A 24,285-nucleotide genomic window follows, 5' to 3' on the forward strand; every position below is an offset into this window, starting at 1 on the left:
AAATTTAGAACAGCCTCTCCCCTAGACATATAAAGTTTGAATCCTAATAAGGTGATAATTGCAGTGATATCAGAGGAAAAGCAAGGTGTTCCTTGTGTAACTAATGTACAACCACACCACTTCACTCCTTCCACCACCCAGGGTGGGCTCCTACCAGGGCAGGGTGTTGTCTTTTTCAGCCTGTGGAGATGTGCAGTTAAAGCAGATCCAGAGAAGGGCCCAATATTCTGTGCTTAAACCATGAATGATTAAATGTATGCTTAAATCATGGCTTTCACTGCTGTGATCTAATCTTAATGGGAAAGGACACTCCTTTATTTGTTTAGAATGAGGAGGTTAGGTGGGTTTGATAGCACTAAATAGAGCTGAACATAATGATAATAGCATTATCTCAGCTTTTCCACACAGTTACTGGCATATCACTGCATTTTAATCTTGAACTGCAACATCTCTGCCATTGCAAGCTGGAGCTGTATTGGCCAACTGTGCCGAATTCTTTGGTGATTATGTAATGTGGATAAATTCAATTGGAATCTAGGACAAGATCTCCAAACTCATTTTCACTAGTTCCCTGAACTGGATATAAACAGTGGTCTCCAGAGGTGTATAATTAGTGAATTTAACCTCGTTTTCCACTTAGAACCTTCCTCTTCTCACCAAAATGCTATTTAACATAGTCTCCATGGTGGCAAATCTCAAACTAAAAACAGGTTATTCATTATTGTCAGCAGATCAAGATACTGTATGATATACGATATAATCATTTGAACATTGCCCTCATGTATCTTTCATTTTCTGTTCATGATCTATGCTGTATGTTTGTTCATTACTATTTAATAATTTGAATAAGGGGCAAGGAAGGGTTTAAAAGAACACATGTTCTGGTATGTATTTAATATGAATCTCAAATATATTTATAATAATTTATTTCTTTCCACTGTATGAACATATGCACTGCTTTGTTGTTCTAGGAGGCATTCAGTGCCCAAACAGTAGTGCACTTCAGGAAGCACGCAGCTGTAATGAACACCCTTGCACTGTGTACCACTGGCAGACTGGGCCCTGGGGCCAGTGTATAGAAGATGTCTCTGTGTCTACTTTCAACTCATCTACCAGTTGGAATGGGGAGGCCACCTGTGCTGTTGGGATGCAAACAAGAAAAGTCATCTGTGTGAGGGTCAACGTGGGACAAGTGGGACCAAAAAAGTAAAGAGCTTTGAACTATTCTTTATTAAGTTAATTATTTTTATTTTTTTGCTTTTTTAAGATACAGGTAATCGGTATGGACTTACTTGCAAAGGGAAACAATTCAACTGATGGTCATGTCTGCTCTGATGAGTAAATAACTTTTAAAAGCACGCAATCTAAAATGCTAGCAGAACTGTAGAGCAAAGAGTAGCTGATCACAATGGGGGAGCTTCCCTACAATGGACTCTGCTGACAGCTTCATTTCAGAGTTGTCAATCAGAGACACTGACTCCAAGCATCTTGGTCCAATCCAGCCTCTCAGACAGGAATTACCCTGTGCCTTCCATGAGGTCTTGGGGAGGCATTGTTTCACCTCATGTCACTCCCCAACATCTGATTACCATATATGGCAGTCAAGACTTTTGAGGGAGCGGGAAGGTAGATCATACATTCCACCACTAGAGAGGGGTTCAGGATTGAACGCTATTTAGTTGCTATGTTACTGCCCCGAAGGGCTGGTAGTGGTTTGCCCCTCAAGCTCCAAGTAGTATTCTGCAGCTGTAGATCTTTGTTTACATAGCTCTACTAGACTCCTCACCATGGAACCAGGAAGGGCCAGGATAGAGATCTTAGTTTGTATACGTGTTAGGTGTTTTTTACATAACCAAGATTTTAACGGATCTATGTGGCCCAATAGTTTAATTGCCCAGTTTGGTGTAAGACCATGGTTTGAATACAAATTAACTGCAAGTGAAATGAGTTTGATAGTATCTCACACAATCACCATACAGTTTGTCACTCTCTAGTATGGTCAATGTATCCTGGTCAGGAGAGGTCCAGAAATGGAATTGCTAGTGTTTTGCAGGACAAGAACAAAGTGGCTTGGCTTAGAGCTCTTTAAGAAAGTTTCTAAAGCAGCTGCTCTCACACTGCACCTTTGCCCAATGCCACCAATGTCTTGCTTTCATCAGCATGGCAGTCATTTTAAATTCACTTTAAAAGGAAGAGTGGAGGAGAACTCATATACGTGATAGTTAGCACATCACATATTTTAAAATGTGTACATATATAACCACATTAAAATACTATTAATAAGCATTCCATGCAATGTTAGTGGGCAATCATTTTACATTTAAAAAAAATCATTCTACAGTGAGTTTTCCTTTGATTTTTAAATCAGCCATTAGAGTCCTTGCCTTTGATTTCACCTTAAAATTTTGAAAACAGGACTATTGTATCTTGTCATGGACAAATCCTGTGAAATGAGAACAAAAAGGCATTGGTTATCTTTCAAACTGTCATGTTAAATTCATCAAATCATTTTTAAAGAGCATACATTCGACATGAAAATGTAAACAGAAACCTCATTTTAAACTTCCCCTAATAAAACGGATTACTGTGATATGATAAAATCAATATTATTGGCCTTATCTACCTTACAAGTAACAAATGTCAGCTCATATCACTTCTGTTTCATTTCACCTTGAATAAGGGTTGGAAAAGAAAATCAATAGCCTGCTTTAAGCCACATATACTAAATAGAAACATTAATAAACATAGAAGTGGCTTTTTAATTGAACCAATTGCCTCATCAAAAGGCCTCCGAGTAAGGGCTGGAACCTGCAGTTTTCATGAAAGATGAAGCCCTCATTTAGTCAAATTGCATATAATCTTGATTGTGTAATGTAGGTATTTTGTCAATGTTGTGGTGTCTGTATACTCATCTTTATGTTAAAAAAAAAAAGTCATTAGGAAGTCAGTAATTGCCAAACAGTAGTTACCAAAGATATCTCCTATTTTAACAATAGGAAAAACTCTGAAAACATAAGAAATTTATTTGGGCATAAGCTTTTGTGGGCTAAAACCCACTTCATCAGATGCATGCAGTGGAAAATACAGTAGGAAGATATATATACACAGAGAACATGAAAAAATAAATGTTGCCATACCAATTATAACTAGACTAATCAGTTAAGGTGGGCTATTATCAGCATGAGAAAAAAAAACTTTTGTAGTGATAATCAGGATGGCCCATGTCCAACAGTTGACAAGAAGGTGTGAGTAACAGTAGGAGAGAAAATTAGCATGGGGAAATAGTTTTACTTTGTGTAATGACCCATCCACTCCCAGTCTTTATTCAAGCCTAATTTAATGGTGTCCAGTTTGCAAATTAATTCCAGTTCAGCAGTTTCTCGTTGGAGTCTGGTTTTGAAGTTTTTTTTGTTGGAGTATTGTGACTAGTCTCTAAATTTGTTAGTCTCTAAGGTGCCACAAGTACTCCTCATTCTTTTTGCTGATATAGACTAACACAGCTAGCACTCTGAAATCTGAAAATGTAGTCATCGTGTGGTAGCTGTTGGCAAATACTCTTTATAACTGGCAACTGTATTTGATTACGCATGCGCGCACACACACACACACACACACACGCACTGATTCTCTAGTCTGCTGAGGCTACTTTGTGCCATGTAAGTGACACAAAATGAACTTGAAAGGGTCAGAATAGTTGGCGAGAGTTCCCCTTTTAGAGAAGAAATCTCTGCCAGTTGAAAACTAGCAGAGATGTTTCAGTTACCCCCACCACCCCTGGTGTAAGAGGAGGGAGAGGGCATGTCAAGAGTCTTCTGTGGGCAGGAGGTGGTGGCATGTCCTGCTGCAGACCATATACTAATAATGGAAGTCAGAACAGGCTCCCTGCTACTCTTACATCCACTGGGTCTGGGTACCTGAGAATCAGGAAGGTGCAGCCAGCGTCCTGCAGCTGCCACTCTAGTTCATCCAAGCACAATTTGGCTGTAGTGGAAATCAGGGTCATAATATGTAATGTCTTTGCATAAATAAACACTAGGACATAATGCACAAGATCCTTTCCATGACAAAATAAATACAGGAAAAAAATCCTGCATTCATAGGGGAGAAAACTGGATGATCTAATTGGCCTTTTCTGAATCAAGTGGCTGTGTTCCTTAATTCATGTCAAATTTGTATTGGTTTATGAATGCACATAGCCAGTTTGAATCTCCCAGATTTCTAAAATCCTAGAAAACCATAATGTGCATGAATGTAGATTAGTTATTGATATATGTTGTCAAGAACTGTGCTAAATGTGGTCTGGTTTGGTCTACAAAAATGTTTTGCAAAAATCACCCTAGTGTAAATGCAGTTCTACCAGAAAAAAAAAATGCTTTTGCCATCATAGCGTTTGTTTGGGGAACTGGTTCTTTAAAGAGTTCTTTAAATCAGTGTAGCTTTTACCAGTTCACCAAACAAAATAAGATATTCCAGTTCAAAGAACTCTTTTGTGGATATAAACTGTGTCTCCACTAGGAGGGATTGCCGGTATAACTATCTTGAAGACCCTTTCTAGTGTAGACAAGGCCTAAACATAAGCAACATCTAAACTGCTGGCTTTAAATAACCATCCTAAGAAATCTCTTTATATCATTTTTCCTAAGCTCTGCAGAAGTACAGATAACAAAGACTTCTTGCTCTAGCTTTTCCGCTGTCACTCAATGATTGTTCTGTCTCGTGCAGATCAAGATTACTTGCATCTCAACTGCCGGGTGTGCTTTCCTGCAAAGGGCAACTGGAATCCTTATCCTTAAACTGAAAAGCAGTGCGGGAGGCGGGGAGGGATTATAACAATATGACTCCCATTAAACGTATTCATACACCTAGCACCTTGTGCAACATTGGAAAATATAGAAAATAGCATTTAAATGGTTAAAAAAAAATCCAATCATAGCTCAGTCATGAGCAGTGCTGATCAGCTGCAGGTGCTCAGCATCCCTCAGGAGTTAACACTGTCATAGAAAGATCATTCATTTTATAATGTTCCTTTTTTTTCCTAGATGTCCTGAAAGCCTTCGACCAGAAACAGTGAGGCCTTGTTTGCTTCCTTGTAGGAAAGACTGTATTGTGACTCCATACAGTGACTGGACATTGTGTTCTTCCCCATGTCAAGAAGGTAGTATAATTCACTGTGTATTAGAGGGCAGATTATTTAAAAATAAACCACACAGTTAATTACTGTGTAGGCTTCTTCTGACAGATGGCTAGTGGCAGGGCTGGCTCCAGGGTTTTGGCCACCCCAAGCAGCCAAAACAAACAAACCAAAAAAAAGCCGCGATCGCGATCTGCGGCGGCAATTCGGCGGGAGGTCCTTCACTCCCAGGCGGAATGAGGGACCGTCCGCCGAATTGCCGCCGAATACCTGGATGTGCCGCCCCTCTCCGTAGCGGCCGCCCCAAGCACCTGCTTGAGAAGCTGGTGCCTGGAGCCGACCCTGACTATTGGCAAAGTTTTTTCTCTTAGATGGTGCACTTGTATTTCAGAGAGAGGCCACTGTGACATAGCAGTTGCTCTGGTGAATGATTATTTTTATTGAATATTAAAACAACATACAGTAATTGCACAAAACCTTCTATAACCCCTTATAACACTGTCCTTACAGCTGCCTGTTTCCAGTGGACTGTGTGCAGACACTCTAAATTTTCTTTATTACTTAATTATGTATATTTTGTAATAGCTTTTTTCCCCACTCTGCCTACTTTTGTATTGCAAACTCTTTGGATTTGACATTTTACAAATAGCTCATTAGTCACATAAACATGAATACTCTAACACCATTGAAGATTTCAGTGCAGTTATACAACTAGAAAAACATTTTAAATGCAGGTCAGATTTGCCCTTACATACTGCACCGTTTGACTTCACTGGAAAACCTGAGCAAGTATCCTAGGGCAAAATTTGGTTCTGTGCTTGTTTTAACAAATGTGTATGATTGTAGTAGGCCCAACACAGGTTAAAAGTCTCTATCATGTGAGTCCTAAAGTCTAACAGAAGTGGTTCTCTTTCATTTTTGTCCATTCCCTTTTATACTACCTTCAGAATCATAAGAAAATAAACCACAAAAATAACCAACATTCAAATTAATATTAAGGTTCTGATTTAAACACCCACTGCAAAGTCTTTTTAATGCACCTGTCACGGCTTTTAAATGAAGTTACAAAGCATAGATGTATTTGAATTTTTATTGCTTTGAAATTATCATTACAGCAGAAGCATTGAAAAAATTACTGTTACCCCAATATTTCTGCCTTATCACTTTTTCTCTTTTAAGCTTAACAGGAGATATTCTTCTAATATGCACTATTATAGGCATAGTCAATAATGTAATTCCATGTTCATGTGTGTTAATTCCCTTGTGGAACATGGTGATTACTCATTGTCACTTATTATAAAAAAAAATGAGATTGTTGTATCAAATAAACACTCTTTAAATGTCAAAGTCAATTCTCCATGCTTTACAAAGGACACAAAGTCACTTTTACAGTAATTCCAATTAGTTATTGGAGCATACAACAACTAATAAAGCATTAGGGAGATTAAATGTATAACCTTAAAAATATGATAGCTGGGACCACTGAATTTGATAGTACACAGTGTTGGGTATGCTACTTAAAACTTGCAATGAATTATTTCATAATAACCATAATATTACTATGAAACCCTAGAATCACTTCTATTATTCTATAATTTCAGAGCAATATTATAATTTTCTCATTGAGATGCTTCTGCGGGGTCTGTTGTTCTCTGAGAAGGGTGCAAAACTGTCCTGTTTTGTTTTATTTTAAAAAAGGTTCTTAATAACTTGAGGGTATCCTCAAGAACATGTACTGCAAATTGAAACACACTGACTATAAACAAGATAATAGGGAGGGGCAAATGAGATAGTAAATGTCATTTAATGGAATGAATATCATTTCTACTCAGTAGCCAAATGTTATCTCAATATCTTTGCAACAATGTTCAGTTTACAATAATCACCTGTTCCTGCTGCTGCTGTCAGCAGCATCTCTGGGAGTCTTTTCTGCCTTGTGCCTTGGGACAGATCCTGGTTCTTGCTCTGGCTACTTTACTGACTACCTGAGAATTCCTCCTGTTTTGAAGAATACCTAGGTGGCGGAGTCTGGTGTAGCAGTTCTTGTGTTGTTCACGTCTCAGCCACTGATGTTGGAGTGTTGCCTAGGAGCCCTGTCTGCCCAGATGCTGCAGTGACCTTTTGGAAGCTATTACCAGCCCACTCAGCATGGCTTGGAGCAACACTAATGCCCAAAGTGAAGCTCTTATTTGCTGTTTAGGACCAGATTGCCACGATTTATCCATACTAGGTTTTTAAGGCTATTTTTTACAAAATGTATATTTTTAACTTAAAACTTCTAGATTGTGGTAGCTTTAAAAGCAAATCAGTGCCGTGGGCTGTGGAATGACTGCAGAGTTATGGTTCCACTCATATTTTTTTCTGCCCAGAGCTTGGATTTTTCAAATATGACCACAATCTAATTTTTACATAAAATAATTTACTATTTATCATCAATACCAAATGTCTCTAATAATGAAAAATGTGTGACCAGTAAATTAAGTCATAGCAGGGAAATAAAACTTCACATTTAAACATGGTGCATGCTCTTGAGGAAGGTAGTCGATGGTAGGGTAATATGAGTCCCATCTGGGAAACACAGATGTAGTTAAAATAAATCTTGGATAAAGACTAATGCATAAATTAAATCTGCCACACACCTCCTGGGTGTGGAGATAAGGGTAAAAGAATTAGATTGTGTTATTGGGCTCTTTAGGGAATGGAGCTTTATTATTCACTGCATTTTGTACATTTTTGCTTATATGTCTTAATTTTAAGGATAAAATAATCTATGAAGCCGTACAGCATAGTAGCATATCAGACCCATCTAGCATATCACTCAATCGTACAGTGTATGTATTGATATTGTTATTGACAGAAATGCTTTCTGTACAATGCTTCTTTTTCGCCCTTTGGCTGAGATAAAGTGTAATATTAGATTAATATCATTAATTTTCTGTTATGGGCAAAATAACTTAGTCTTGTACAGCAACGGAATCAATTATGTAATATGTTAAAACTTTTCTAGTTCTAATTACTACAGTCCCAGTACAATCCTAATTCTAGAAATCTTCTGTGTGTGAGGGGGAAATAAACACACTGTTGTGCTCTTGGTAGGGGATGTCACAGTAAAGGAACAGTCTCGCCATCGAGTCATCCTCCAGCTCCCTGCAAATGGTGGCCGTGACTGCCCAGACACGTTATATGAGGAAAAGGAATGTGAGGCTCCTCCTGTGTGCTATACTTACAGGTAACCCAAATAAATTATGATAAATTATTCATGTCTCTTCAGCTCTCACCTCCTGTGAAGTGCAAGGGAAAATAGGGTACAGAGCCAAATCAGGCCTGGTAAAAGCAGGTGCAATTCTATTGATTCAGCTGGAGTAACACCCATTTACATGAGGCCCGTATTTGGCCAATTGTGTTAACATTCTGTTGGATTTACATCTGGATTGCAGCCAGAGTTCCAGTGTTTTGCTTCTAATTACACATATTTAACCTCTGCAGATATAAATGTCATACACATCACAACATCAACTCTTTGGTGGTTAACTTTCAGATATTTGAATAATTATCTCTTAGCAATTCTTTGGGAGCACAGTATGAGAGCAGTCAAATGTAAAAGCTTTCTTTCTAAATGTTCTAAAAGTGTTTCATAAATTAAATACATGTAGTATTACTGAAATCCAGTCATCTCCTGTATTGGAGGATGACAGCCTCTGAGAAGAAAGGACATTTTGCCACAGCTCAGGAAGGTATGCACACAAGTGGCTTTAAGCTATCCACTCCAATCCAACCCCAAAACTATTCATCAATTATCCAACAATCCATCTTCTCATAGATTAGAGCAGGGATCGGCAACCTTTGGCACGCAGCTCGCCAGGGTAGGCACCCTGGTGGGCTGGGACGGTTTATTTACCTGCCGCGTCCGCAGGTTCGGCTAATCGCAGTTCCCACTGGCCGCGGTTCACCGCTCCAGGCCAATGGGGGCGGCGGAAAGCAGTGGCCAGAGCATCCCTAGGCCCGTGCCACTTCCCGCAGCCCACATTGGCCTGGAGTGGCGAACCGGCGAGTGGGAGCAGTGAACCACGGCGAGTGGGAGCCACGATCGGCCAAACCTGCAGATGTGGCAGGTAAACAAACCGGCCCGCCCCACCAGGGTGCTTACCCTGGCGAGACACATGCCAAAGGTTGGCGATCCCTGGATTAGAGCATCCTCATGGCTGCTGTAATCTTCACCAGAGGACCCAAAAGACCATGCCAGCAGGTAATGATTGCCAGGATATAAGGGTAACCTGACTATGCGTCCTACGCATTTGGGCTATAAGTATGACTACATGGGAGCCACTATAGTGGCTCTGTGCCATCTAAGGATTCCCCTAGGTGAGTGCATTCTCAAGTAGAAGGTGAAGTCAAATTTGGAGCTGCTTCGTAATACAGGAGCATCATAAAGCAGTCCAGGTGTGGCCCCAATGTTTAGACCTTTCCAGTAATGGGAAACTAGTTGTATTGAATTGACAGTACTATATAAATATAATTTTTAATTGAAAGACATGGTTGATTCAAAAAGTAATATCCTGTTTCTTCCCTGGTAGCAAAGAACACCTCTTGTTTCTCCTCAATGCTACCACTCTGTCGTAATGATCCTGATAAATGTCCTTTCCTTTGGCAACGACAGAATGGAAAACAAATATAGGTTATTAATGTATTACCTTGATCCTGTGTCAGAGAATTATCACTTCCTATCCATTAGGAGATTACAGCATATCTAATTGAATGGTATATGAGGATATGATTACAGTTCTTGAAGCTACCAAAACACAGCACTCCAAATATAATTTTAAAACTTTCCTTTGCAGTGTCAGCTTAATCATTTTATCCCTTAAACATTGGCTGCTGCTCAGCTATTTAACACCTTCAAAACCAGGTGATTTCCTGGAGTTTCATCTGAGCACTGGTGTGTGCAGGATGCTGTGTGCAGGAGAACACTGGGTTTCTAGCAGTGCTAGGCAGGGCAGTTTAACACTAGTCCCTTCCAAGAAAGTTAAACACCCTTCCCTCTACTCCCTCTAGCACCCTTCTTCTCTGGCCCGGGCACATAGTATGACACACACACACACTGCCAGCTCCCTACTCCGTCCTCAGTTCAGGGAGCAGCACAAGGAAGGCAGGTTACACTGAAAGCTGGGGCTAAAGGAAGAGAGGATCTCACATGAAGCCACACCTTGATGGATCACGGTAGTACCACAGCTGATGGCTACGGCACATGGGTGATATGAATCATGTATGCATTTAATTTTTTGTTCCCTTGACTCAATTCAGTTGAGATTACAGCAGGACATCCTGCATAGGTTTTGCTATATTCAAGGCCCTGTGTACTCTGGGGCAATCTACACCTAACTTCTACAGTATTATGATGGACATTTTGTAGCAGCTTCAGAAAATTTTTAAAATAGATGTTTATAACTGAATTAAATATGCAACTGAATAATCCAATCCATACAGTATTGATTTATTTTATCTATTTCAGTCTTCTAGAAATTCCTCATCCCTGTTGTTTATTTTGATTAAATTATGTTTTCCCCACTGTTAACAACCTGGTCCCATGTCCCACTATATAGTCACTAATCTGTTGGACATGATCCCAATCTCTGGGTCCCATGTGCTTTCAAGCCAACTGGATCTGGCTGGAGTCTAATCACTGTTTCCAGATCTGGGACTATACACTCCCTGGCTAAAATCTCTTGTGTGGGCATCCTTCTTTGGGATGTGGGGCGTTGCTGCCCAGCCATCCTAAACCTGGAAATCAGTGTCTGAGACCTTTTGAGCCGCATCCCAAGTCACTTACATTCCCTCAGCGCTCCACCTAGTCTGAGGGCACTCTGAACTTTTAGTTTAACCCCTTCTGGAATAATATGGTGGGAAAACAAGGAACATGGACTTAGCCAAGGAATTTCTTAACCCCTGAACCTTTATTCTTAAAGCACTCAAGTATTATAGATCTTTGAAAACAAAACAAAAATCCTCTGATGCTCCCTCCACTAGTTGGATCTCACCCCTTTGCTGATGTTTCAGGCTAGCCAGAGTCCCTCCTGCTCTCACCCTAGTGCACAATGGTCTCCCTCACCTGCACACACAGATCAGAACCCCTCTTTTAAGTAGTGTCTCTCCTCTTTGTCATGCTCTCAACTTGGGACACTCCAGCCTTCTCCCCACAAGTCATGCCTCATCCACTTATATAGAAAACTATTGTTCCATGGGAATGGGTCAGTTGTTGAAAGTCATTCAAAGCTGGTGGTTCCATATTGCTGTCTTGATGGCTTCTCAATGAGAATCCTTCAGTGAGGTGTCAAGCACTTGTCCCAGGGCAGTTGTCTGTAATGCAGTGCAACAGGTTTCCTTTGGCATGGCTAGGCTTGTGTAATCACTGTGTCCAACATTTCCACATGCAAAACAAGTCAGGGTTCATAATTTGACTCAGACATAACTCACTCCATCACAGCCACATTTTCAATTTTCAATATGCAGTAGGCTTTTGTTGACTAATGTTAAAATGCCCTGAACACATAAACACAGTGAAGGGGCCCTTTCATTAAATGGATAATTGTACACAAATCCAGTCACTTGTTTATTATGAAAAATATAAAATATGCTCAGAGTCATAGTAATCAAAATCAGATTATAAAGAAAAAGTGTTTAAGCATATTAGTACTGCAAAATTTGAGGTGAAATGTCAAAGTAGCATACAAGACACAGATACACAAATCCTGGCAACAGAATTATTACAGCTGTTATATTCATTATTTATTTGTTGAAAACCAGTAGAGTGCTTGGTATTTTAAAATACATGAAGGAAGACAAGTTCCATCATCTTACTGCAAATCCAAAAGAGATTGAGCACCACCCAGATCCATCTCTACCTAGGTCCTTAAGGTGGTCTGCCAGGATATTCAGTTTATGTGCATCATTGGCAACCCTATCTCACTACCAAAGCTTTTGGCAACACTGTATTGCTGGCAATGTAGTGACATTCCTTAGTAAACATGGTCCGGAGTTGATTGGTCTTCCATCCTAATATGTCTGTTTCAAGAAAACTGAACCAGTGCTGATGGAGACGGTTTCTGGGTTCGGCTTTGATTATCCTAATTTCTGATCTTGCCGTGCCACTTAGTATGGAGCAGCTGATGAAGATGAGAATCAAAACTGTCAATTTGGTGCTCTTTAGCACCTGCAACTCCTGCTGAAGTTAATAGGAGCTATAAGCGGAGCACAGCAAAAAAATGATAACAAAAAAGAGAACTCAACATGCTTCATGCCATTGTTAACTTTTGTTGTGGATAATCTGTGATAGGCTAATAATAAGTAATCACTTGTTATTGTTTCTGGAGTAATCTAGCATATTTTCCTCACTTACATTTTGACAGATATCATTTAGGTGTATTGTTTCTAATTTATCCTTTTCCTTGTTGCAGGTGGAAGACCCACAAATGGCGCAGATGCCAGCTGGTACCATGGTATGTTCGCCAGGACAGCCCAGGTGCCCATGAGACATGTGGGCCTGGACTGCAAGCAAGAGGTGAGAGACTTTATTTCTGTCCTTTATTTCCTAAGAGTCAGTGGCTAAATTGGTGGGGATGGAGAAGTAGTTGTACCTCTCCCACATTAAAGGTTATCATTGCAGCCATAAAGACTAGAGACTTAATGTTTTATTAAAATAAATGAAAGCCATCAGGGGAAATTACTAGATTACTAGCCTGGCAGGAGTTATCCCACTCCAACCCCAGGAAAATATTTGTTCATAAAATATCTGTTTTAAGTTTTTATTTAAATATTGTTGCAGTGTGTGACTAAGGTTAATGCTGCTCCTTGTTCAACCATTCTTATCTTTTTTCTTTTGCCAAGAGAGAGAAGCATCTAAAATTTATTCTCATTATCTGGTCCAAGTTTTCAAACATGGGTGTAGTAACTACACTCTGAAAAGCCTATGTTTTTAGACTTATAAATAGTTAGATGCTTACATACTTACCTTCTCTACAGTGAAAATACTGAGTTGCTTATACATACGTGGTGTTTTGCATGTATGCACACATTTTTGGGGCATGCCCATTATGCATAGATCTGAGAATCTGGCTTCTATATGTTTTCCATATGATAGCAAATAATTTTAGCCAAAAGCCTGGTTTCAATGTCACCTGTTCTACCAATAATTTTTTGTGATAACATATTCACCTAAATGTGACTGCACTGCATAGATTAAGAGAGATTTTTGAGGAGTATTAAATGAAATCAGTGTGAAAATTGTAGTTGCAATTCCCACTTACTGTATTGTGATAATGGAATTGTTCTGAATGACCAATGAACCCTGAACTTCAGGATATTTGTCTCCCAGACTCATAGACTTTAAGGCCAGAAGGGACCCTCATGATCATCTAGTCTGACCTCCTGCACATTGCAGGATATTTTTCTGTTTGTTTTTTTTAATGGAGACTCTGATCCATTACAACAGTATTGACTCAGTAGAATGCAGAGGAGCTTCCTGAGCAAGGGATGTTGCTGGCAGCATAAGTGAGGTGTTCTGGTTATTAGCTTACATGCAATACCAAAGCAGGTTATGATATTCTTTTAGGTTTTCTGTAGAGTAAATCTTTACCTAGGAGCTTCTACAGATGATTCTAAAGATGTTACGAAAATGAATTTAAGGTATACCATGAAATGAATCCTGAATGTATTGCCTGCTAGTACAAAAATCTTCTGACTGTGTGTAATTCTCATGATGATATACCACTAGCCCAATCTATTTCTGGACCCTGCAGCTTCTTGAGGCAAAAATCAGATTATGCTCCTAGAAAATAAGATTTCTCTCTTTGATGGCAGCAATTCAGGATAGTACAAAATGTTGCCTCCTCATTTGTATTGTCATGGTAGAAACAGCATCTAAATCTGCAGGATAGTTACAACTTTTGTCTCATAATGAGTACCGTAGCCTGAAGCACACCCTAAATTATCCTAGCGCCCAGATTTTCTATATTCAATGCATCATGAAAGTTTTGCTGAGCTCTCCTTATATAGTGCCCTGTAACTCTATTTACATACTGTATATACACATGCACAAACAGTAATATTTAGTTTTGGAAATGCTGTGGACACATTTTTCAAACTTGGCATAACTGTGTTTCCCTGAAACACCACACTGAGCTAGCAGGTTTTGAATGGTCTGAGAAAGGTTAAGTGGGTTCTGCAGACTCAGTGAAGTCAGAGGTATGTTACCCTGGCCAGATATGAGTGGTGGGAGTGGTTCTCTGGAGAGAGAGAGAGAGAGAGAGAGAGAGAGAGAAGACCTGGGCTATGGGAGAACAGCAGTGCTTAATTTGCAATGAAAGAAGTGCCAGAGATCAAGCAATTTTTTTTTTTTTTTACATTTGTAACTGATGCAGCAAGCTTAGAAATGCTGGAGCTATGAATTGCCAAGCCGAAAGGTGCCAGGGCTCAGCCCTGACAAGCCCTGGTACAAATTAAGCACTGGAGAACAGTCTTTAGTTAGGAACCCTAGGACTGGCCAAGCCTGAGGAGAAGGCTTGAGCTACAGTATATTAATGGAGCCAAACTCCAGGAAAGGGATGAAGTTTCATTCTACATAGTGTGCAAACTTAGCTTTAGAGCAGATTGGAAAGACAACTGCTCACTTTTAAGATGAGGGCCCAATTCCCTCTCTGGACTCTCAGATGGGTACCCTGGGACTGTCTGTGTGCTGATCTGACCGCCCAAATATGGGAATTGAGTGTCCAGCTTAGGCAATGAAAGTTATGGCTGCTCAGCACATCTGAAAGTCAGGCCTGAGCCCAGTATTGGCTTCTCCCTTTTAGGTAAACGACAAAACTGTGCATAGGATGGGACCGTATGTATGCTAGTCTCATTTCTTTTAATCTCTGGTGCATATACAATGCTAACTCAGATACAAGCTGATCAATCTATTTTCTGCCTCTGATTCAAATGGGGCTCAGCTGTGGTAGTTCCCAGAGCACTGCAGCTGGCAATCGGGGAAAAAAAGAATAGGAATATGATGGAATTTAGTTTTGCTGTTGTTTACTTTTTTGTAGTCAGCATCATCAACTCAGTCTGAGAACATTACAAGTGTTTTGTTTAGAAGATGGATTTGATTGGAAACCTGTTTAGAAGTTTCACACAAGCAACTATTAATCCTGTGATGTGAAGCTATGTAAATTATACAGTAGGTTTTTTGTTGTTGTTTTGGGGTTGGGGTTTTTTGTTTGTTTTTGGTGTGTATTCACAGATGAACTATCACTGCATGAATTAATAATCTGCAAAATATTAACGCAGAACAGAGTAAAAATAACTCTTTCTTACCTGCTCTGTGATATTAGCATGTGTACTGTATTCTAACAGGAATGGGAAAGACTAATTTGAGGCTTTTCTGCCTGGCAATGAACTATTTGGCAAATTTAAGCAAAATCACATCAGCTCTTCTAGAGGCATTAGAGAGTGAAATAAATAGATGTTTTCCATTATTTGAACACCTCTACAGCCAAAATGGCTGGGAACTGGAAGTTGAATATTTATACAGAAATAGCCCAATTTGTATAGAAGTATCTTTGTGCATTCTGGAGGAAATTGGTTTAGATTTAACTGAGTTTTGTACCTCTGAAAATTGCATACTGAGTATGCACAGTGCATGGTTTTCATGAGTTTCTTATAGGGTGATAGTCACTTCTGTCCAGAAGGTTAACATATATGCCACTTAAGTTTTAATTTTAGCCTTGAAAATAGGGCTTTCCTCTGCACAGGAGTAAATTTCATGCTAAGTGTGCAGCTAAGGCAGGGATCAGCAACCTTTGGCACGTGGCTCGCCAGGTTCGGCCAATTGCGGCTCCCACTGGCTGCTCCAGGCCAATGGGGGCTATGGGAAGTGGCGCAGGCCAGTGGGAGCCGCGATCGGCCGAACCTGCGGATGCAGCAGGTAAATAAACTGGCCCAGCCTGCCAGGGTGCTTACCCTGGCGGGCCCCGTGCCAGAGGTTGCCGCTCCCTGAGCTAAGGATGCTGCGCTATACACAAACGTCTGGCTAATTTGGCTTTGTACTGGAAACTGTTGTCCAAGTTTGAATGGACTGAAGCAAGAGCTCCACTGGAGATTTTGGCTCTGTCCCTATTGACTCAGTAAGTTGTGACAGTCAAGGAGAGCTGCTGCACGAGTTGCTTGGTGTGCAGGCAAAGAGCCACAGGTTCCACAAGTTGTAGAAAGATATTACATTATCTTAGAATTACTGTAGTATGTGATCATTTAGTTACAGGGCTTGGCAACCTTTCAGGAATGGTGTGCCAAGTCTTCATTTATTCTCTCTAATTTAAGGTTTTGGGTGCCAGTGATACATTTTAATGTTTTTAGGTCTCTTTCTAGAAGTCTATAATATATAACTAAACTATTGTTGTTATGTAAAGTAAATAAGGTTTTTAAAATGTTTAAGAAGCTTCATTTAAAATTACATTAAAATGCAGAGCGCCCCGGACCGGTGTCCAGGACCTGGTCAGCGTGAGTGCCACTAAAAATCAGCTCGCGTGCTGCCTTCGGCACACGTGCCATAGATTGCCTACCCCTGAGTTAGACTGTTTCGTAATGCACATTTGTGAAGAGGCAGAAGTACTGTTTTGCAAGGAGTCTTAAGCACTCAAATCAGGAATAGCTGCACCTTCAAATTTAAGATCCTCTTAGTGTAATATTTGTTTATATGAATTTACAGAACAATTACTGATTTCATCATAGATATTTTGGATAGCTTATTTAAAGATGCCCAAATGTTTGTGGGTTTTCACTTTGCATGGGTGTGTGTGTGTGTGTGTGTATGTATGTGTATGTGTGTCTGTGTAGATATAGATATCCTCTTGGTGGAAAAAAAATTCTCATCTGTGAATAAATGAGACTTTAAGATGGATATTTGTTCTTAGTATTAAATAGCTTCTAACACATTGGCATGAGTGTTAAATTTCACCATCCTTTGGTTGCTCAGTGATGATTTTCCTATTATAGTGATATGCAGTGATCATCAGACAGAATTAATCTCAGCACTTCAGCTTCCTGTGTTTCTTACTTTTATTTTGTATTCCTATTCAGCAGGCCAAGTAATTCTGGTTTTTCCAATTTACAAGAACCGTCCTCAATTTGGAAGTTCTTCATTTGCACTATTAGGAGATGTTCTTTCCCAATATTATTAGAACTATCCTGCTCTGGCCTTCATTGCCTACACATAGTCAGCATCACATACAATTTAGCACCAATGGTGTTAAAGCCAAAGGAACACATGTCACAGAATGGACAGATCCCACGTATACAGATTCATTAGCAGTTTCTTTCACACAAGACATTCTGTACTATTTATACTGTGAACACACATTAGTCAGAAAAAGTAATTAAATCTGGAAGGAAAAAAGGGGAGAGAGAGCATTAAAAACGAGTGGTGAAGAGGCTGGTCGTGACAGTCCATGGGTGCAGTGAGAATGACCTTGCCTAATATTGTAACCCTAATATTCATTTTTCAGCTATTGTATTCCATTGGGTTTGGTTGACAGTAAAGGTACCAGGGTGAATCATAATGTTAGGAGAATGATTCATCCTTCAAGACAGTTCTGCTTCTAGCTGTCCTGTATAATGAAGCTTTTATTACAAATCATGTCAGTGTAAATGAACATGTCACAATTTTAGAGCTTGAGTTTGGTGTGGAGGAAAGACAAGAAATGGCTTTTTTATTTTGTTAACAAAATTGCTTTTCTTTCGACATGTATTTTTAAGAGAAAAAATAATGAACTTCAGTGGTCATGTAAAGTGATGGACTGATGTTCCTACATAAAACAAAACATACTGCAGGCTTGGCTTCTCTTGATACGGATGTTCCAAAGCATTTCATTCCTGACCTGCAAAATCATTGATAGATTGGTCACGGGTCTTTCTTGAACAAATACGGGTAATCATGCCAGGCAGTGTTATCCTGTGATGTATGTAAGCTTCCAGGAGGGACTGACCACATCATTTCACTTGTGGTAAAATGCCTTCTAATCTTCTAGCAGTGAAAAACAGTGTAAGTGCCCTATAGACCCTTGCTCTCCATCAGCACATACCTGAAAACTTTCGATTTATGCTTATGTATGCTGTAGCAGAGGGTAATACATGTGTTTCAGTACAAAGGTTAAAGTTGCCATACTTCCTTTAGTTACCCTAAAGCCTTCTTCAGTCATCATTAAAATATTATCTGGAAGCAGGAGTGAAAGGCATGGAGTGTTCACAAATTGGGGGAAAGAGCAAACTGGAAATGTTTGATAAAACCAGATTGAAAATGTTTGATGAAGGTGATGCTGACTACAATGGTAAAATAAAAATCTTCAGCGCCCGTCTGATGGCAAAATATGAATCCCACTTAAAATATTATGAGTAATTCTGAGGATGCCTGGAAGATGTTTCAACATTAATTTGAACAGTATATGAAAGCCGTAGATGCTATTAAACTTATTAACTAGGCCAAAAAATCTCGCATATCAAAGGATGTATTTAGTTGAATGTTAGAATAAAAACTCTAGTAACAAATCAGTAATGGACCAATTGCATCACAGCAGACAAGAAGACATGCTCTCAGGTAAGGGGTGTCCCTGTGACATATTCGAGACTCTGATAGGAGGATGCAGAGCCTGCTACACATGGCACCTAACATGTTCCACAAGCATTTTAAAAAAAACCTAGAGGAATCCAACAACCAATGTGGAATTTGTCAAAAAAACTGATTTTGAAAGGGAAAAAAAGTTTAAACAGAAGCCTAGGTAAATTGGGCACAGGCAAACAAAACAATCTGTGAAAATCTGTGTTTGAACTAAGTACTTGAAAGACAGCTATTAATCATTGTTAAAAGGTATTTTCTTATCCACAAGGGACCATCTCCTAGAGTAGCTGCTCAGCCCTTTGTGGTGTGTGTACATAACTGGAGAAAACTGGTGGGGGGGAACTGGGTTAGAATGAGAGCAAAATAAATTCCAGATGAGGAATATTGACTAGTAATAATGAATATTGCGATGAGGGATGTTATGCAAGTCATTTATTTTTATCTGATTTTTCTCTATATTTTAATAAACATTATTTTATGGAAGATGCTGTTGTGTGAGTATTTTCTGCCATCTTCTCTCAAAAACTGTGAAGCAACTTTTAAGGAGAATTAGAAAAGACCAAAGATGTTTCTGGAGCATAACTCCAATCAGTCTTGTCCTCTTCCAGTGAGGTATGTTGCCCATGGCTACAATGGGGATTCACAATGGAAGAAAACAAAAGGGCCCAAGGAGGAGGAGGTGTAAGTTAAAGAGGAAGACAAGGAAGAAGGGCAAAACATGAGGACAGATGACATTATTCATAGAACAGAGATACCAAGAGACTGGGTTCACACCTTAGTAATTGTACAGAAAAATTAACAGACTTGGACTCTCCATTAACATCAAGACATTGAACAGCAATGTTAAAAAGGAACATTTACACTTCCTGCAAGAAATAAAATGAAGCCAGGAGCCAAACTCTTCAGCAAAATTAGATTAATCAGCGGCAGTTTCCCATGCGCATAGAAATTTCCAAGATTTCCAGTTTCACTACAGAGCATGGCACATGCCGCTTCTTGATATGATCAGTGTCAGGAATATTTCACCACACGTTCCATGTACTAGAATATCTGACAAGAGTGTAAGTACACCTTGATGGTATAACACTTATGATCAGCACTGATGCTGAACACATAAGCAACTGTACTGGAATAATTTGTATCATTTAAGAAATAAAACAATATTTTTTCTCATAATATTAAACAAGGGATTATAGCAGTTCCTGTTTAAAGCTTGATTGTAAGTGCTCTAAAATCCATACAATTACTCAGATTGTCTTGAAATATGGAGTGCCTTATGGGTTTGAGGTTCTATTAGTGATCCAGATTTGGGGGCCATTTGACTAAAGGGATCCCAATAGAGCCGCACCAAAAAAAATGACATTTCTTAAAGTTGAGATATTGTGGCAACCTTTTTGTGCTCACAGATAGGGTCTGTCTACACAGCCTACTGAAGTGAGACTCCCGGCCCAGGTGAACAGACTCCGGCTAGTGGGGCTCACACTAGCATTCTAAAAACAGGTGTGTAGACAGCGCTTTGAAGTGGTGGCTTGCACTGTGAAGTCCAGCATCCTCCCTGGGCTTGAGAGCCCAATCCACAACTTCAAATCGCTGTCTACAAAGCTGTTTTTAGAGCGTTAATGCCATGTGGCAATCAAACCAGGGCTCAGATCATCCCAGAAGCATGTTCAACACTTCAGAGTTACCCCAAATGAGGGGATAGCACCACCAGCCTTTTGGGGAAAAGCAAATTAAAAGTTTATGTGAAGATTTTGCTACTCTTGTTTAGCTCATCAGAAGCCTCTGGCTCTTTAAAATGACAAACTAAAGGGGTTAAATTGGACTAACACTATTTGTAGTTCTGCCACCAGCTTGCTGGGTGACATTGGGCTAGTCACATCACCTCTCTGTGTCTGTTTCCCATCTGTAAAATGAGGATAGGAATGCAAAGTTCTTTGAGATATACTGATGGAAATCTAGGTCTTTTGAGTATTACTTAGCCACAGTAGCATATCAGCTGCAAACTAAGGTGAGGATTCAGCTGTCTGGCCACAAACTCCTACCAACAAATATTTCTCTTCCTGTTTAAAAAAAATAACCTAGGAAATTAAATGGGAAGAAACCTTGTTAACACAAGTTAAGGTTGCCCAGTGATAGCTCGTGCCCTTCTAGAACCTCAAGTTCAGCAATACTTAAACTTCTGAAAAACCAGGACATACAGAGATAAGGTAAATGCCCACCAACCTCAACTCTTCCCTCTTTGAGCAATGCCCATCACACACACACACACACTCTCTCTCTCTCTCTCTCTTCCCCCCCCCCCCCCCACCACCACCTTTACACTGTAATGGACAGGTGCCACTTGCACTATGCTCAGTGAGCCTACTCCCTTGACGTACTACTGCACTTATAAAATTTAACATCACTTCATACTCTTCTATACCCCCATCACACTTGCCCACAAGATACCCCCTACACCTACGCTTTCCCCTCCCTATCATTAAATCCACAGACTGGTTTCGTATCCCACCACACTACTGACAATACCCATGTCAAGTAGACCTGAGTTCCCTGGTAATGACCCAACCTACACAATTCTGTAATGAAATGATGCAGACTGGAACCTCAAGGTATCTATGCACCTCCTTCCTTTGATAACACACATGGGAGGATAGGGCTCATACCCAGATCTTCTCATATCACAATCACAGCTCTTCCATTTACTCCTCCACCATTCAGTACAGCTACTCCTAAGACAGAGAATGCAGCTGGAGTGAATGTATAATTCCCAGTGCCTATTGCCAATGAGGGGGAAGAGGTTAAGTTAAAATTGCACCATTTGTTTACCTTAATTCTGTATTTCCTTCCTTTCTAAAGTTTGAGTTTTTCTGAATAAGAGACCACTGGGCAACCTTAACTCTGAATTAACAAAGTTTTGTGCCATTTAATAAATAAACGAATGAAAGTCCTTTGTAAAGCAAAGGGACCCCAAAGCCATTTCATTTATAAACTTTTAAAATATATATTTTATGCTGCTTGGCCATTGCAGCTTAAGTAATTCAGTAAAAAACAAACAAACAAACATGGAAGGAAACAAAAATGGCATTTTGTTTTTACCTACCCATAACAGACCTACTGAAATACAGCATTCGTATTTAATTACAACAACAACAACAAAACAGATTAGCTCATGGCCCCTTGTGGCTTAGTTCAAGTGACACTATCAGACAAATCTTTAATTACATCAAACATCAAAGTCCCTTGTCTATAAAATTTAGAGTGCAGTTTATTTCACACTTCTCTTCTGGGAGATGATAATTGTTAAATAGGGAAACCGTTTCTTAAGTGAATTGTATCCACTTTACATTTGATTTTTCTGTTAACTGTACTCTCGTGTTTTATGTGTACACTTCACAATCACTTTTGTGTTTAATCCAGTAACAGAACAAGCACATCCCTTCCTCTCGCTGCTAATGTGTACAATCAATTTGATGTGGTTGGGTAGGATTGATTATTAGCCAAGCACTGAATGCCTTTATAGCAGTTGAAAACATTGCTTGTGATGAAGGTTGATCATAGATCTCAGCTGGCATTTATAGAGTATAATTAAAGAGCCATGGGCTTGGTCAGATGTGCTGAGCACCTGAAGCTCCCATTGAATTGAACTAGAGCTGTGGATGTCTAAATTAGACTCTATGTGAAAAAAATGTGACTGACATTCTAACAACTTCTTAAATGCTAAAAGCAATGCAAAAGTGCAGCTGGACATGGATTATTACTTGGCCAAGGTACCATATCAATAAATTACACAGTTGTCAATGGTCTGTATTGCCAGAAGCAGAAACACTAACCACTGTTTAGCCACTCATAAGCATTAAGTATACATTTTGAAATAGGTACCTAAAACAGTAGTGTACACAGTACAATTGAATCAAAAGCCAATCATCTGCACCTAGTGGCATGGAATGGTGCGTTGTTATGGATGCTGGGAGAGCCAATGTCAGGAGCAGATTTGGTATCACAACCTACATTGTATACTGTATTGTCATGGGGCTGAAATCTTTAGTTTTCAAGGATGAAGCTCTCTCCTGCTTTGGTTGCTTCAGTGCACAACTGACAGCTGATCCTTGAAAAAGCAGAGGTATTAGCTCCAGAGGGAGCCTCTCATCTCTGTCTGCTGGATAAAAGTTAGATGCACAAACAACATAGGTTCTCAAAGAGGGTGTGACAGGCTGGAGATGTCTGTAAGAAAAGTCATGTTTAATAGCCAAGAGAGAGTTGTTTTAGAAAAACTCCACCCACACTGGTGAAACTGCCTTCCTCAATGAACAGTGTGTAGGGCCAGACAGAAACCACGTTACTAGATGGGCAGACTTGTCTTTGAAATGCAGTCTCTGAGGTGGATAGTTAAGCCTTTGAAAGGTGGCTGTTAAAGATCATTGCGTGATGTCAACTGGTCATCTCTTCAGCCTCAGCTAGACAAAGTCTAAGGCCTGGTCTACACTGCGGGGGGATTGATCTAAGATACGCAACTTCAGCTACGAGAATAGCGTAGCTGAAATCGACTTATCTTAGATTGACTTAGAATCACTTCTCATCCTTGTGGTGCGGGATCGACGGCCGCTGCTCCTCCGTCGACTCTGCTTCCGCCTCTCACCATGGTGGAGTTCCGGAGTCAACGGCAGAGTCCGGTGGGTAGTGTAGACGTACCCTAAGGGAATACCTGCGTCTCTCACAGGTGCGAAAAATCCACACACACCCTGGGAGGTATAGTTAAGCTGACCTAACACATCGTGCAGACAGTGCTAGGCCAACGGAAGAATAAGTTACCACCTCTTGGGGAGGTTGATTACCTATAGTAACAGAAGAACCTCTCCCGTCACTCTAGTATGTCTTTACACTGAAGCACTACAGTGGTGCAGCTGTGCCGCTGTAGTGTTTCAAGTGTAGACATGGCCTTAGAGAGCAGGTCTACACTTAAAACGCTGTATATGCATAGCTGTATGGACACAGCTGTGATGCTGTAGGGCTTTAATGAAGTTGCCCTATACTGACGTCGGCATAGATAATCCACCTCCCTGAGAGGTAGTAGCTATATCAACAGGAGAAGCGCTCCTGCCAACATAGCACTTTCTACACTGGGGGGTTAGGTTGGTATAAATACATCACTCAGGGGTGTGGATTTTTCACATCCCTGAGTGATGTAGTTATACCAATGTAAGCCTATAGTATAGACCAATCCGGAGAAAGCAGCTAGTCCAAAACCATGTGGTGGGGGTAGGTAACTGAGGAAGTTTGATTTGAAGAATAGGGATGACTTGAGTGCCCTCGATGATGGGAACTATGTCTGGGAAGATAGCAGTGGAGGAGAGGGATCTCTGGATGTGGTGAGAGAGACATGTTCCCTCTATCTATTTATCTTTTAGGACAGTATGGGAGCTTGAACTCTGACATTGGGGTGACAGCCATTAATCACTTCTTGGAACATCATAAGCATTTGTGATTCCTTCTGTAACTGAAACTGTCTTGCATAGTT

The 24,285-nt window shown here is 40.0% G+C and overlaps 1 protein-coding gene across 1 annotated transcript in view; it reads left to right on the top strand.

Moving 5' to 3' along the window:
- The window catches only part of THSD7A (thrombospondin type 1 domain containing 7A), a 539,353-nt gene that overhangs the window by 431,810 nt on the left and 83,258 nt on the right, over nt 1-24,285 (top strand). Inside the window, exons 10-13 of the mRNA XM_054020318.1 lie at nt 972-1,206; nt 5,040-5,155; nt 8,228-8,360; nt 12,583-12,686. Coding sequence (XP_053876293.1) covers nt 972-1,206; nt 5,040-5,155; nt 8,228-8,360; nt 12,583-12,686 — 588 coding nt within the window. The remainder of the gene's footprint in view (nt 1-971; nt 1,207-5,039; nt 5,156-8,227; nt 8,361-12,582; nt 12,687-24,285) is intronic.

Source organism: Malaclemys terrapin, chromosome 2 (genome assembly GCF_027887155.1).
Source record: "Malaclemys terrapin pileata isolate rMalTer1 chromosome 2, rMalTer1.hap1, whole genome shotgun sequence".
In the NCBI taxonomy this organism is placed as follows: Eukaryota; Metazoa; Chordata; order Testudines; family Emydidae; genus Malaclemys; species Malaclemys terrapin.